General features: G+C 40.1%; 1 protein-coding gene across 2 annotated transcripts; it reads right to left on the reverse strand.

Moving 5' to 3' along the window:
• Nucleotides 1–639: 639 nt before the first annotated feature.
• On the reverse strand, nucleotides 640–14,918 carry ETS2 (ETS proto-oncogene 2, transcription factor). Of its 2 annotated transcripts, none has more exons than XM_083611907.1 (10): nucleotides 14,557–14,918; nucleotides 10,028–10,099; nucleotides 7,708–7,828; nucleotides 6,358–6,477; nucleotides 5,873–6,073; nucleotides 5,588–5,671; nucleotides 4,836–5,078; nucleotides 3,565–3,832; nucleotides 2,829–2,943; nucleotides 640–2,189 (listed from the first exon to the last, which is right to left on the reverse strand). In XM_083611907.1, the coding sequence occupies exons 2-10, from the start codon at nucleotides 10,097–10,099 to the stop codon at nucleotides 1,974–1,976; spliced, it is 1,440 nt and encodes a 479-aa protein (XP_083468033.1). In that variant the 5' UTR covers nucleotides 14,557–14,918; the 3' UTR covers nucleotides 640–1,973. The 2 variants fall into 2 exon arrangements, with proteins under 2 accessions (XP_083468033.1, XP_083468034.1); XM_083611908.1 differs by lacking the exon at nucleotides 14,557–14,918 and adding an exon at nucleotides 13,128–14,281 and having other exon boundaries at nucleotides 10,028–10,130.
• Between the last annotated feature and the right edge of the window lie 1,756 nt (nucleotides 14,919–16,674).

Raw genomic sequence — 16,674 nt, forward strand, 5'->3', positions numbered from 1 at the left:
GGAGTGTTGGAAAGCTCTTCTTGTGGGAAGTAGAGATATTGGATGCATCTGTAAACAGGATTGTATTTACACACACAGAAAAGATCCCAAATATTTTCCAGCTGTGTTTGCATGTACATTTGTAGCAAATGCCTCCATTTGGGCCTGTTTTACATGACTCACAGCAGAATTTCACAGTATTTTAAAAACCCCATACTAATTAGAAAACCACTCCAGGGTGTGTGTGGTTTTTGGAGTCCAAATCAAGAACTTGAAAAGTTCCACCATTGAAGGCAAGCACTATAGAGTATATGCAGTTTTATCAGCTATTGTGATTGTGTTCTTCAGGAGCATGTCTCGTTGGCACGTACACAATTCACGCCATTCAATTTGATAGAGACATGAGATCTAGCTAAGTAATGTATGCATATGGGTATTTATTGCTTCTGCTGAAAGATTGTCAACCTTGCAGGAGATGGAGCTGCTTCTCTGCAATACGTTTGCATTCAAATCTTGACGGACACTGATATGATGGAGAGTATTGCCCCCTGTGTCAACCCCCAGGACTTATTAGACACTTAGATATGTACTTATTGAATTGCTGGTAAGTTTCAAAATTACCGTTAAGAATTCATAAGCGTATAAACACAACTGTTAATATTCGTTCAAGAGGTTTTAATAACATTTTAAACATCAGACTGTACATTTAAATTTACATCAATCTCAAGATAAAAAATACTTTTCTTTTACAATATTTTTAATTTACAAACCATTTTTTTCCAGTGAAGTGTTTTTGTTTTTGGCAGTAAAAATAGCTGCTACATATAACTTTCTCCTAACTGCTTAAAAGGAGTCAGAATTATTTCCAAAAATAGAATTCATATTTTAATCAGGATAGTTCATGAAGGGTGAGGGCAAAGGTTGGGGAATGGCCAACTGAAGAAAAAAAGTAAGGACTATACATATAAATTGTTTCCAAAAGGACATGCATAAAAGAGATATGCCATTAATAAATATATTTGAAAACAATATTAACATTTTCAATTTCAGTTAGAATAAAAGGCAAATTGGGCCTTTTATGTCCCAGGCTATATTATTAGTCTCTTGCAAAAAAAATGCTCAAAGTGTTTTTCAGCCAGCCATGAATTATTCTCCTTGCACAAAAAAGGCACTCAGCATGTGCCTATGTGATTTATCAACTCCTTCAGTAGATTAAATACTTGTTCCACGATGCTTAAGTGCTGCTGTTCTGAAATGAAACCTTAACTTTCCTCCTCTTTCAGATGCTTATATGAGCTTAAATTACAATATACAATATGTTAAATAGGAGCATTAAATTGCCAGAGAATCATTATGAACGTGCTTATATACAAACACAAATTACAGACTTTGAAATGGTACATATTTCCTCCCTCTTTGTGAGGACTCTCTGCCACTGCTCCACCTGGCTCTGAGACTACAGTTTATTTGCGGAGGGCACATGCGCTGCTTTGGCAAGAACGCCCAATGCAAATTCAACTCAGTACCCAGACTTAAATAAAGGATGCCTAACCTTCCCTCTCTTAAATCACACGTCATGACATATAACATCTGCAAGGTTGTTATTTTAGGGTTTGTTCAAGCTAGAAATTCTGGTGGCTATCAGCCTTTGGTATGGGTAACACCCTTAATTATATGGTGGTATAAATAACCAGAACTCTAAACCCTGGAGTACTTTCGTATCTTCCAAGTTACAGCTGGGAACTGTGTTGACCTCACTCGTTGCTGCTCAAAAGGTTGGACACATCAATATCTGAAGCCATGGTGCCCCCAAATACGGCCATTTCTCTTTCCTTGGACTTCACCTGGTTCACAAAATCACTTCTTTTAAGGTCTTTTACAGCGCCCCACTCCAAACAGCCAGAAGGTAAAACTTATGACTGGTGCAGGAGGTCCCAGTTCACAGTTCATGCGTTGTTGCATTCTTCCATCAATGCTACAGAAAATTGCAACGCTCAGTCTTCTGTGTCTGGCTGCACTCCTAGCATTGCATGCAGCTCCTCTGCTGTATAGCCCAACAGGTTATGTAGGTCACATACAAAACGGTATACGTAGCGCTTCCCTGAAGTCTTGTGTATGATGTTCTTGTCATAGTAATAGCGGAGGCCGCGGCTCAGCTTCTCATAGTTCATTTTGGGCTTGTTTTTCCTTCTGCCCCATCGCCGTGCGACCTTAAAGGAGAAAAATGTGGTAAGAGTTATTAATATTCAAGGCAACCACTGAAAATCTGGATTTTAGGAATGCAGTCATTTAGATTATTCCAAATGCCATGTTTTTTAAACACCAGCACATCCACAAGGCCAAGTTAACTGGAGCATACTAGGAACAGCAAGTTCAAAAGGGAAAGGTGGAATGAAATGCCTAATCCTTAAAAGCTTAATGAATAGCTAAAGACATCTAGGGCATCTAGAGAGTTACAAAAAAAGGAGGTTTTAAATAATGAAATACTTCCAAGTCACGCTTGAATTATGAGAATTATGAGTATATCTGAAGTGAAAAGCTTCAACAAATTAACTTTGCTGCAGCATTTTTATAACTGAAATAATTTAAATCATGAAGCAACCACTTGATACCTAATAGAATTCATTCATTCTCTCATTCTCATATAATGTTCCTATCCTGGTTCAGAGTTACCGTATGTCTTTAAAAAAAAAAGCAAGCTGGCCAACAAACTATACATGGGAAACAAGTTTTATACATCTAGTTAATACTGCTTATATTAAGGTGCAGAGTACAGGCTGTCCTTCCTCATAGCTCCACCTAAGAGTAGGCGCCAAACAATTTCTATTCATGACAACTGAACTACTAACCTCATCTGGATCTGTTAATTTAAACTCCCATCCATCTCCAGTCCAGCTAATGAATGACTGACACGATTTGTCAGTTAGAAGCTCTAAAAGGAACTGCCACAATTGTATTGGTCCACTGCCTGTTAATACCAAGATAAGATAAAATTATTGTATACTGTCATACATAAATTAATGTGTTAAAGGGACTAGCACTCAGGATTTTAGTATAATTGCTTAGTATAACTAAAGTCTTCCTGGGTAAAGGTAAATATGACACCAGAAGTTGAATCAGAAAAAATAAAATATACACCTGTAGTTAACAGGATTTTCTTACAGTAGATCTGGATTCCCAATCTTAAAAAATTCATTGCAGCAACTTGAAGGAAGCTTTCTGCTCTCCAAACTGTTGGCTATACTTTGCAGTATCCCTTATGTTTCACTCTGAAATCCACCCCAACAATTGAATTTCATCTGAAACATGGGTTTCAGAAAAGAACTTGCACCGGGCACAAAAGAATTGTTGAATTCTGCTTTCATTTAGCTTTCACACACACAGAAAAGTGTACAAATAGTGGCTTTAATTAATCTTTATTTTGACGGTAGTCCGATATTGCTCCAGTTACATTTGTAATGGCTACCTCTGTTGTCATTTCACCTAAATAAAAATGCACCCTCACGGGGCATTATGCAATCGGTGAAGGGGCAGAAAAGCCCCAGAGGCAAAAAACAAAAAAGGTCAAGGAAAATATTGTAGTACTTGCCTGTAAACCCAGCTAGAATTGCTGCTGGTATAACTGGTTTCCCTTGCTCCACAGGGTCACTCCTTTCTTGAATGTAGTCTTTAAAGGACATTGTGGGTTTGTTCAGACACAAGGACTGGCTGCAGTCATCATCAAAACTCTCATAAGATGGCACACGCTGGACATCCACCAACGAGGACTGGCTGTTCCAAGACTGCAGCAATGAATCTGAGCCTTCATAACTTTCTGTGCCACTGTCACTTGAGTCATGCTCTTTAGGTTTACCTGAAAGTGTGGAAAAGTCACAAGTTTGGGTTCACTCAAGTTTTTCTTTGTATTAGTATCGCAGCTGAAAAAATGGAAATGATAGGAACACCCGGGTTTGAATGGATGAGGCTGAGAATACAGGCTCAAAACTGCAATCTTAGGCTGGATCGAGACACATCAAAGAAGCGTTTCAGTTAAATGCGTTGTAAATTTAAACAGAGAAAACAGGTGGCACAATGTTATATCGCATATACAACACATATCAATCGCATTTTCCTTTGCCAGTCTAGCTGAGTCCTTAATTCAGTGCAGCAAGCCAATGAGAATGCAGCTTAGTTTCATCTCTTTTCTTTTTAACAGTTAGTCTGCCCCCACTCCACCAATTAAGAACTCAAATTAAAGAGGTTGCAATCCATTGTAGTTCAGATTATGTTTAAGTCCGTCAATTTTGCCCAGTTGTAGTCAGTAAGAATACTACTTTGAATCCAAGGGTTTTACTTAATAGATCAGCACATCACTTGAAATTGACTGCAACACCTCAAGGACCACTTCTCCTCATATGAAACAACCTGGCCCCTGTAATCATCATATGAGGCCCTTTTTCTTTGTTACTATGGTATGCATTTTTGTTTATATATTGTAAATCGCCCTGTGATCTTCAGGTGAAGGGCAGCACAGAAATAATTAATTAAGTAAGTAAGCTTATGAAATTTATAGCTTAGTTGCCAACAGCTTAACAAGACAGGGTTTTTTTCTTTTTTTCTTTAACAAATTGTACTGTACTCCGTTGACCTATCAAAAGGCACTATGAGTTCTCAGCATCTCAAAATAATGATTTGTGGTTGAGTAATAAAGAGGTAAGTTGGGTTGCTAACTCAGAAACAATAAGCTTGGGTTTTTTTAAATACATAATTGCTAGAGCACATGTTAGGAACTGTATTATATTCATGTTTATTTCTCGGAATCTTCTATACGGTAAGCATTATGAACAACAAGGGATCATAGGGAAGTGCAATCTTACCAGAGTTATCCAACATCAAGTTCAAGTTGTTTCTTGCGAAGTCCTGGTTCATGGAGCAGTAGTTCACATTGATAGCTTCTAACTGTGCTTTAGGAAACATCTGATATTCTTGTTTTAGGTTAACTACATTTGGTCCAACAGATGTCTGACAGAGGTCATCCAAAAGGCTGGATTTTGGATAGCTGAGGGCTTTTGGATAGCTGGGTACCTGAGCACAATACTGTGCTTGTTCTATGTTAATACCTGGGGGGGAAATGCACATTTGTTTTTATAATACTCATTGCAGACTCCCCTAGAACAGTATCAGAGGTCAAGTAGAGCAATACATGTATGGCCCTAACACTTGTTAGCACAATGTCAAATGCCAAACATGACAATTAGTCAACTCAATTTCCCCTGGCATCTATAACCTTCTCACCTCTCCCCAGGCAAATATATTGGGGTTTTTCCTTTAAGTTTCTAGTCCTAACACATCAGCATTTTGAAGCATATCCATTCCATTTATCACCAGTTCCTGGCAAAAAAACATACACCCCATCCCAAATAACTTGACTACTTCCCTCACCCGTCTGAAAGTAAAAGGTATATAAAGCAACTTTCTGTAGATTGCTGAATATGCACATGCAATTTCATCCAGGGTGTATACTCTGTACAGCACAGGTATGAAATTGGCTATCTACTGACATCAAAAGGAAATTCAGTCTTTCCAGCTTTCCTTAACTGTTGTAATTAGCCTAATTAAAGATACTTACCTAATGTGTTGTTGTTGACCCAGTGCATGGATGAAGTGAGATGGGCGTTTTCCATATACTGATCTTGTGGCTTTTCTTCACTGTCTGGAAATAGAAAAAGTATTTGTTTATACATTTTGGACAGGGGAATTTGCTTTCATCTGTTAAAAGGCAACATGTGACATTTGTATAACACTTAACAAAAAGTTTAGCATTTACTTTTGCAAGTTTACCATCCACTGCCCCCAAACAAAACTTGTCATATGTTTCCTGGCTCATGCCACTACTCTGGTTAGACTTATTTACCTTTTATCATTTGATCCAGATGTTCCCAGAGAATATCACCCACATAATCAGGTGCCAATTCCAAGAAGCGCTCCTTTCCCAGTCTGCACAACTCTTGCCCATCCATGGCAAACCTCTCAAAGTTCACATTTACCAAACTAAATTCATTGGTGGCCCAGATAAGCCACTGGCACACCTGATGATGTGACCATAACCACGGATCTGCAAGGAGCAAGACAAACAAATTAACATTAAGGAAACTCTCTGCAGGACACACACTTATGCCTACTGGCTGCTGCCTCTTTTACTAACGCCTCTCCATATATTCTTTTGAGAAGCATCCAGTAAACTAAACCTACACCAAGCTCAGGCTACAATCCTCAAAAGATCATTTGCAAGCATTTAGTTTAGTTCAGAAACTCTCATTTTGTTTACCGGTATTATAATAAAACTACCTTTCTAAGGCTAATCAGTGTAGTCTTTTGCATTAGAAATAAAGTACTTACTATTTGGAATACCCAGTCTGCGCTGTTCCTTTGTGAAACCACTGAAAGTTGCTTTTAAGGCCTGACTCATCACAGCCTTACTGCATGGGGTTAAGAGAGGCAATTCACAGCTGTTTGATTCTGAAAGGCAGAAGAGTTGCAATACTTTAGAAAAGGGAAAGGGAGGAAATGTTTAAGTTTCTTCTTTCTCAACTGCAGCAATGCTTTGTTATTAATATAGATTTTGGACCCAACTGTATTCTTTACAGAAGTTGCCAGCGACGTAGCATTAGAAGAGACTAGCAATATTTCAACACTAGAAAAGAACATAAAGTAACCGTGTTTAGAATTGTTTGCAGAAACATAGTAATTATTCCGAACTTGTTATTTAGCTCTGCATTCCTTCAGGACAGGATCACCAGCATTGCTATCAATGATTTTAACTCGCTTTTTGTAAGAAAGAGTTTGCCTTTGGTATACGGAGTTATAATCATTTCAAAACCACAATACTTTGCTTATCTATGTTCTATTGACTATTTTGTCAGGTGTACAGCACTATTATGGCAAGAACAGTGTTGCTGCAACTGGGGCTCTGACGAACTATCTGAATTCATTTACTGATAGGCTACCTGCCAGTGTGACTTTCAGAGTAAAATACTACTTTCATTATCAGAAGAACTAAATGAACTTTGCATCCTGATCAGTTTCAAGCCTAGGACCAAGAAAGCAGTCATAGTGCTCCTTTGCTTGTAATGGCTTCGCCATTAATTCCAACAACTATGCACATCTTTGGACTTTGCTACTCAAGCTAATGGAGCCACATGCACAATCTGGACTGAGAATTTTAAATTTATATTACGAGGGGTATACCTGTGCCCAACTCTGCCAAGACATTTCCTACATAAGCACTATAGTGGAACCTCTACTTACAGACATAATCAGTTCCGGTCAAAACAGTGCGCTAGAAGAGGCGTCTTGTGCACGTGTGCATTCAGCAGTAGTGCGCTTCTGTGCATGCGCAGACGGCAGCAGCCATTTCTGCGCATGCGCAGATGGCAGAAGCTGCTTCCACACACGCGCGAATCGTGGCAAACCCGGTGTTTACTTCTGGGTTTGCCGTGGACGCAACTTGGATAGTCCGCGAGACGAGTCGTATGTAAGTCGAGGTTCCACTGTACTCAAATTAATAGGAGCTACACATGAGCAATGACTTTGCTTCAACGCTATCCTATTATGAATAAGAGGAGATGCCCACAGATTGTGCCTTCTCTAATTCTACATACAGGTGACTTCGGACCACATCCTGTTTAGAGTATTCCATTCTATTAACTAGCATGACAGTGGTGTTACATTTATTAAACTGGTATTTACCATAAGAAATAGAATCAAGGCCTGTTGGCACTTCCTGGACTGTCTGATCTTCATTTAATGAGGGAAAGTATCCAGTAAACAAAGAATTTCCACCTTCAAAGCAATCAAATGCAGGCTGCCGCTGAAAAAGAAAATACAAGAAGTTCAGTTTGGATATTTTAGTACACGCACAAGTTTATAGTGCAAATGTGATATGGTTATGTAACTCATTGTTCCAGGAATCTTAACAGCTCCATTCTATGTTAAGCAGCCATTTCTTAGTCAGTATCATTTCCCTTGAAACTGACTAAGTACATACAAAGGATTGACGTTGGATTTCCTGATTTACTAAAAGCTGTAGCAGTAGTTCAAATAGGAAGTTACAAAAGCATCTTCCGATTCATAATGTCATGGAGCATATCCTTGCAACACTTTAAAAGCACAATCTGAAATTTGAATTAACAAAGGTTTAGGTATTATTTTAAAGGATTTGCTTTATTTTATGAAGCACTGTTCGCATTTGAATGACCACATAGCACTATAAATTCTATTAAGGGGGGAATAGGTATGGTCTAGACTCTAGAAAACAATAGTAGACACACATGAAATCTGAACAGTAATCTGAGGTTTGAGGTTTTATAATTATTTACTTTCCTAAGTAACTTCCTTTTTATGAAGCTATTCACCAGAATAGTTTTATGAAATGCACACTAACTGCATACAGATATACAGAAACTGCACACTAACCTTTCTTGTATAATTGTGTATAATATGTATAAGCACCTATTTGATAAAACAAAAATCACACACACACGAGAATACAACACTACCATCTTTGTAGCAGCCATTGTAAAGCAAGTCTGAAATAAAAGATTTGATGCATTCCACTATTTTTTTTCACCCATTAACTCACAAACATAGCCATTCACTGAAATGTTTTCACATCATTAAAATGGTTAGCTTGTTGAGGTGTTAAGATAGACTTCCTAGAACAATGTGTTTGATTTTCTACTGCTTTTATTAATATATTTGTATTCAAATGGTCAGGGAAGCAGGATATTTATGAAGTTTGGGTGCCAGTTTTGGGTAACTTCTCTAATACATTGCTACTGATTTCACCTTTTAAATTCAAAAAAGCATATCACAGGGTGGAAAAGCCAGCACAAAGTACATCTCTCAGATGTGTGCCTCTATTGGCTGGTTTTAGCCCAACACTTATTTAGTCAATGTGATTCAGTCTAGAACAAAGAAACTGTTCATATAGACATTACTCCAATAAGAAAATTCAGCTTTAAGAACTTAACTTGAGCAAGTTGCTGTACAAATGAAATGATTAATAATAAGCCAGCTGTCTAGCCTTCTAACAACATAAATTCTTTCAATGTTAACTGATAAAAGATCTGAGTCAACACTTTCAACATAATCTGGAAACTCCTGTGTTTTGTGTAAACAAGTGACCCTTGTACTGAGTCACTGGAAAAAATGCAGCAGAATTAAGAGTGAGTAAAAGGCATGCTGTACTGAAAAAAATGTTTTGAATATGAAACTAAACAGCACAACGAGCACGTTAAAAGCATAGACACATAAAAATCCTGAACAAATGAGGAACAGTTGTACAATGTTGGAACTGTGCCCAGAAGGCCAACATAAGTCAACCAATATGCCTTCAATATTGTTTGTGACTGGCCTACCAGCCAAGAAAAGGTTAGCAAGCATCTTCCATAAGGCCTACATTTATATTCTTTTGTCTTAACTAAGTAAAAATACAACCTTGAACAGTTTATTGCTAAATTAAGACATAGCTTCATTTTGCTAAATTATTCTGTCTCCGATTCCCTCAAAGGATTGAATGTCAGGCAGTATTGAAAGAAATCAATAGTGGAATTTTTAAAGAGACATTAGTTGTTGATGTCACAGTAAGCCAAAACAAAAGACAAAGCACTTCTCATAGAGGACTTTGAATTTTTAAACTACAGGACAGTTAGGGTGTAAATACAATCAACTGTACATAAAAATGCTACTTGACACCAGCACATTAAGATTTTGGCTATCTCAACAGTGCATTTATTTTATACACCTGTCTTGGTGAGATCACCAGGCAGGATTTGGCTTTCAAATTGCATAGCAAATAAGAAAACAGTTTCTGTTATTCTCTTTTGAAATGTAGAAAGCCTATATGCAAATGACACAACATCGAATTAAACTAATAGTCTTCACTGGACTGTTACTGAAAATGTTAGTTTTTAGCTGGAATAGAAGTATATTGTTTATAGCATGTAAAAATAGTTTCATGCATGCAAAATTAAAGTGTTACTGAAAATGTTTGTTTTTCACAACTCACCTTGAGCAGTCCTCTATATGCATTGCACACAGGTGCTACCTGATCCATGTTCTTGATTCCAAAGTCACTCATCTAAAATGAGAAAAGATTATATATATGAGAGCTATTTGTTGACAGGGGGAAAAACGCTTTTGGCTCATGCATGAACAGTCTATCTGCTGCAGTTTACAAAGGTCATACATGAATGTCACCAATTTCCTTCATTCAGAAGGGAGAACATAGGAGAAGCAAATCAAGAATTATTATTTTAAAACGTTCTAGCCGCACTAAATTAAACTTTAATGTCCCAGCTCCAAAGAGTTACACAACTAGCTTTCAAACATCACCCCACCTCACAGAAATATTTTGAAAGAGGGTAATTTGCCAAGCTGTATGTGATATGGCTTGGTGGGTGGAGGGTGTGCCACTGACCAATCCAAAACTCCAACAATCAGTATGTCAGACTTGGCTATTTTAACTTACAAGTTACAACATAATGTTCTACCAACACAGAACATTTTTTTTATTTTTAAAGATCATTATATACAATTGGGTGCAACCATCAAAGTACTCACTATGGGAGAAGACTAGGCATCAAACACCAAAATACCAATCGCTACAACAGCATCTTGACATGCACGCTATAAAGGTTACGTTGATGCTGCCTAGCATTTAACTTACAATAAGGATTATGAAATAGGGAGGCATTTTGGCTCAGTGGCTGGACTTTGGTATGGCACTGTGAAATACAAGTTCAAATCAACAGTAAGCCATGAACACAATGGGTGGTCTAACAGCATCTCAGCCAAACCTATGTCACAAGATTGTTGTGAACACAATATTTCATTTTTGCTCTACTTCATTTCTATTGATGAAATCTCTCTGTATGCAGTTTCCACAGGCAAACTGTACACACCACTGTAGATATCTCCTCTATTTCCCCATTCACTATAATGGAGAACCTAAAAATAGCTTTAAACTTTTCTCATTTTCGCCAAAGTGGATGAGATTTACAGGTACAGGAGCTCCTCCAGAGTGGATTAAGCTTGCCAAATTGCAGGCAAATAGATCCGGGGGCTTTTTGTGGGGAAAGTAAAAGGCATTCATTTTCTTCCATAATCTCTTATGAAAGCAGAGCAGGGGTTTCTCTCTTGCTCTTTCTTACCTTAAAACAGTTAAGAAGTGGTTGGGTCATGTGTATTCTTGATTCTAAAGTTTTAAAAACTCTGCAGTTTCACATAGGGCCTAGTTTCTGGTGCCCTTCAATAGATCTTACAGACCTTGCCTGTGTCCTCTGATAGGCCACAGGACTCCAATACAGGCTTTAAATCGTGATGCTTTTGTAGAACACTCCTGTGGAGTTCTGAAGAGCTCTAGGTTTGTTTGTGTTAAAGCAGAACGATGAAGGTTTTTTTTAACACCTTAACTTTCATTATTTTTTAAAAAAATACCTCTATTGCTGGGCTTAACAAAGAACAACCCAGAGTCTTCCGTGCTCTGCAGGCAACATGCTGGACAGCACCACTTATTGCAAAGCCCACAGACCTAGGATAACTAGATATACAATGACATAGTAATTCTGTGTTTAAAAACCTAGAAAATAAAGTGACACTCTGTGCAAGCCCTGTTCTAAACTGGGGGGCGGGGCGGCAATTGCCTACATCATGTTTTAACAAGACTTCACTCCAATTCGCTTCTTTATTCAGCTCCCACACAGAACTGATGCACACGCTATTTGATTATTGTTGGGATAAAGGATTTAAGGAGACGAAGAGCAGACTGCACTACAGTGAGGGGAAATGATAACGTACTTTATATTTAATAGTGCCAGGAACAGTATAATGTGAGGTCTCTGACTAAAACTCTTAAAACTACTGTTGATGGAACTGTGATAAGACCTGAGTACATTAATTCAACAAGAGAGGATCAAAGAGAAGGCTATAAAAGCAAGCTTATGGGGCGTTGTTCAGTTCGTCACAATCGAACACAAATGTTTTATAGTAATGCTTTGGCACAGAGTTGGTTTAACCCTTATCTTTCAGACTGGTTATCAGTTTCCAGGAATGCAACTGTGTATCCACCTCATGTACTTTGCGTAAGGAGGTTATCAGCCAACAGATCAAAATGCTGTAATTTTAGTGTAGGGTTTTTCCCCTTAAGAATTCCACACCTGGCATGAAAAGGTAAAAACATGGCCCAGGTTTTTCTCCCGTATGTCAAGTCTTTAAAATCCCTGACCATTAAAGTGGAAATCCATTTTAATTTAGTGTCACTTTTAGTTGTCTGCTCATATAGAAATCTGTATTGATACTGAATTTTAAAACCTCAGGTTTATATAATGAGCTATTTAAACTTGAAAGAATTTATGTGGTAAGTATGAAATACTTTATATATTAATTATACTGGGCGAACTCCTGGTCTCTGTGTGTTTTCAAACATACATGGGCTCTCTCTCCTCCTAGTCGAAAATACATTTTTTTCTGATAGCTCCACTGACAGTTCTTTCAAAAATCAAATTCTAACAAGCAATGCTTTCTTAGCTTCAAGAGAAGCTTTCTTTTCAAACAGCTTTGTTTATGGAGGCAGAGGCTAGTTTCCTGAGGTTCAGCACTGGCTACAACTGCATTTTATATTAAAACTGGGTATTATTGACCTAAATCTCCTGAGCTAAATGGGTTCCTGTAAATAAGCATCTTCTACATAAACGACAAATATAAAGAGCCCTTGCCCAACTAATTAGCTGATATTTCTTCCAGTAAAATATAAATAAATGTTACTGATGTTTAAGCAAGATTTTCCTGCATTCATTCATTTTCTGGAGAAGTTTCAGTTACATACATACTGCCATGACTGTAGCATGTTTAAGAAAAGCCATATGTAACACGTGGTGCTCAATTGTACAAGTATGCATAGGTATATCTTCTGGGTACATTATTTATAAAGGGGGAAGGGGAATAGGTGAAGAGATAAACAGCCTGTTGCTTGTTGTTACTCTCTAGCAAATCATAGTATACCAAAAAACAAGTCTTGAGGCATATACTTTTTGTGGATAAAACTAGGCCTTACTTTTCCATTTGCCTTATAAACACATGGTCAAGCTAGCAGGTAACTAAAAACTTACTTATGTGTAGGTGATTGCCAGAAGCAGTTAATGCATTCATGGTCAACATTCAGTAACCAAAACGTTAAAATACTAAAAATACTAACTATAAAAGATCACTAATGATTTTATCCCCTTGTCCTTTTCAAAGCAACATTATAAACAAGTTAATTTCTTACAAGAAAGTTTAAAAGCCTAATCAACAGTGAACCAGTATTAATGTGAATATGCCACACAAACAACCTATTCACTCTCACAAAAGGTACACAAAAATGCAGCAAGACATTTAGCTGTTTTTTTGGGGGGGGGAACCCATACAGACATAATTTTTTTAAGGCAACAATTTCCTTCTCTGATCCTGCTCATATCCAAAGAAACATCCATTAAGTGTCATTAGCACGTGGATCAATAGCATTACAAGATTCATTTATATCGGAAATGAAGACTAATGCGGTAAAAGCCTTCTGCATGCAACACTTTATGCAAAAAAGGAATAGTGATCAAACTACAGATACTGTGACACTTGATCTTAACAGCCCAAACATTTACCAGACTTAATATTTACCAGAGTAAGCAACAAGAACACACTAAAAGTGGGTTTTTTTAAAAAAAGTTTGTTTTTCAAACGCCTATCATTCATCTTATATGCGCCTCTCCTCTTTCTTCTAATCACATGGAGATCAACTGACTTGCAAAGTTAGATCTGAATTATTCTAGTTCACGGACCCCATTCACAAATCCAAACAAAAATAAATTACACCAACGCATTTTTAGAAGAGCTGCTCTAGTAAAACCGAGATAAGGCCAAAACAACTGCTTTGCCGGGCCGGGGAGATTTTCGCCTTTGATTCCGAAGCACACCAGAACAAGCATTTTCAAGGCAGAACTGATGGCCGAAATCCCAAGAGCCCAGTTCAGAAAGAACTCAAAGAAGCTTCCGGGAAAGCGGAAAGACCTGTTACTCGCTAAGCAAAGCAACGCCTGCTCCCTCGCTCCGCCGGGATGTGCCCGGCATCCCTACGACGAGAGCCCGTGCTGCAAGCCGCACAAAAAGGAAAACGACCACCGTGTGTGAGAGAAAGAGAAAGAGAGAAAAACACACGGAACAGAAGACCCGTATCCGGCTTGGCGAGATGCTCTTCCACCACAAACGCCGATTAGCGCCTCTGGCCCACAGAGCACGACAAATCCCTGGCCAGAAAAGCTGGGGGAAAGGGCACGGCGCTCTCCGTCTTCTCTTCCCCCCCCCCCGCCCCACACTCTCTCTCGCCCACCTGCGCCCCGTCGCCAGTTACCTGAGCCCGCCTGCCCGAAGGCGCCTCCCTCCAGCCCAGAGAAGCGCGCGCGCGCGCCAGCCTCCCCGAGCCCAGGTTCCCTCGCTCTCCCTCCCTCCGTCTCCCGGCTTGTGTTTCCCGCGCCGCGCCCGGCGGCCTCGCTCGAGGTCCCTCACCTGGCCGAAGAAGATTCGCACTCCGCCCCGTCGAAAAAGCGCCTTTGCTTGCGGACACCCCCCAAAAATATCCTTGCGCGGCAGCCAAAGGCGCGCGCACAAAGCACACGGCGACGTTATCCCAACACTGCTCCGGAGGTGGAGGAGGAGGAGGAGGAGACGACCCTCCCGGCAAAGCACCAGCAGCCGCGGCCGAGTGAAAGGGGCGAAGAGGCTCTCGAGCAAACTCCCAGGCCGCCGAAGGACGTGTGTGCGTGAGGGAGCTCGAGGTGGCTTCCCGCCGGCGCTGCTGGTGGCCCTGGAGTGACTGCGTTGCGCTGGCGCGGGTTGGGCACGCCTGGCTTCTTGACGGGGCGAGGGCGGTGCCGAGGGAGGGAGGCGGAGCGCGAGCAGGAAGATCCGCCCCTCGGCTCTGCTGCTGCTGCTGTGCTGCCGCGCCGCAAGCAGGAGAGCAGCCCCGGCTGCCTGCGTCCCCTCGACGGAGACGCCGGGAAGCCTCGAGGGGGAAGGGATGGAGAGGCTCAGAAGAAGCCTACTTCGCAGAACAAGGCGAAGGAAGACCAAAGCCCTTGATCTCTCTGAAACTGAAGCTTTCCGAGCACGTCGAGAGCGCAATGACGAGAGCCTTTTTGGATCAGACCAATGGCCTATCTAGTCCAGCATCCCGTTTCTCGCAATGGCTAACCAGATGCCCGTGGAAGCCCCCAAATAGGAAATGAGCTTGCCCTGAGCTTATTGTTGTCATGCTCAGGAAGAAAACCCATAATTCTTAAGTTTATCTGTAAACTGTCAGGGGGGGGGGGAAGCAGGGTATAAATAAATATTATAATCTTATTAATAATAATTTTATATTTATACCCCACCCATCTGGCTGGGTTTCCCCAGTCACAATGGGCAGCTTCCATCTGAATATAAAAACATAATAAAATGTCAAGCGTTTAAAACCTCCCCATACAGGGCTGCTTTCAGATGTCTTCTAAAAATTGTGTAGTTCTTTGTCTCCCTGAGCCTGATGGGAGGGCCCTATTGCCAAGAAAGCCTTTTGCCTGGTTCCCTGTAACGTCACTTCTCACAGTGAGGAAACCACCAGAAGGCCATCGGAGATGCTCCACAGAAAAAATATATAAATTGCTCGACACAAAACGTATAAATGAATACACCTCTATCACCTTTTCCACCTTTTTTTAAAAAAACTAAAAAGCCCCAAATGTTGTGGCCACTTCTCATAGGGAAGTTGCTAAAGCCCCATGATGATTTTGGCTACCCTTTTCTGAACATTGCCCAAGTCTACAATATCCGAGTGATGTGCTGACCAGAAGTGTATGCAATACTGCTAGTGTGGTTGCACCATAGATATGTATACAGACATTCAATATTGTATTATAATTTCAAACTTGTTCCTAATGATCCCTAGCATGGGATCAACCTTTTTCATAGGAAGGGCAGAGTACAAGGTTGATGGTAAGTGAACAGACATTTCTGAGAGAGAGTGAGGAAAGGCTGCTTCAGGGGTCAGCAACCTTTTTCAGCCATGGGCTGGTCCACCATCCCTCAGACCATGTGGTGGGCCAGACTATATGGCGGGGGGGGGGAATGAACAAATTCCTATGCCCCACAAATAACCCAGAGATGCATTTTAAATAAAAGCACACATTCTACTCATGTAAAAACACAAGGCAGGCCCCACAAATAACCCAGAGATGCATTTTAAATAAAAGGACACATTCTACTCATGTAAAAACATGCTAATTCCTGGACCGTCCACAGGCCGGATTGAGAAGGCGATTGGGCCGCATCCGGCCCATGGGCCTTAGATTGCCTACCCTGGGCTACTTTTTACCATTCATGAGCTAACTGATAATACGAACAAAAGACGAGTTAATGCACATTAAAGGATAGCTTGATTTGACTTAGTTTGAGGGTATGCCACAAAGAGAGGAGTCTAACCCAAACAATGGAGCCAACACCAGGGGGCTGTGGGTGCTTCTGCACCCACAATATATTTGTGGGGCTGGGCCCCTACAAAGTCAGTGGGCAAAGTTGCGGGCACCCACAGTCTTCAGCATGAGATGGCGCCTATGAACTCAAATATACAGTATCTTTAGTTACACAAATAAA

The sequence above is a fragment of the Podarcis filfolensis genome (assembly GCF_964270895.1).
Source record: "Podarcis filfolensis genome assembly, chromosome: 4".
Lineage (NCBI taxonomy): Eukaryota > Metazoa > Chordata > Lepidosauria > Squamata > Lacertidae > Podarcis > Podarcis filfolensis.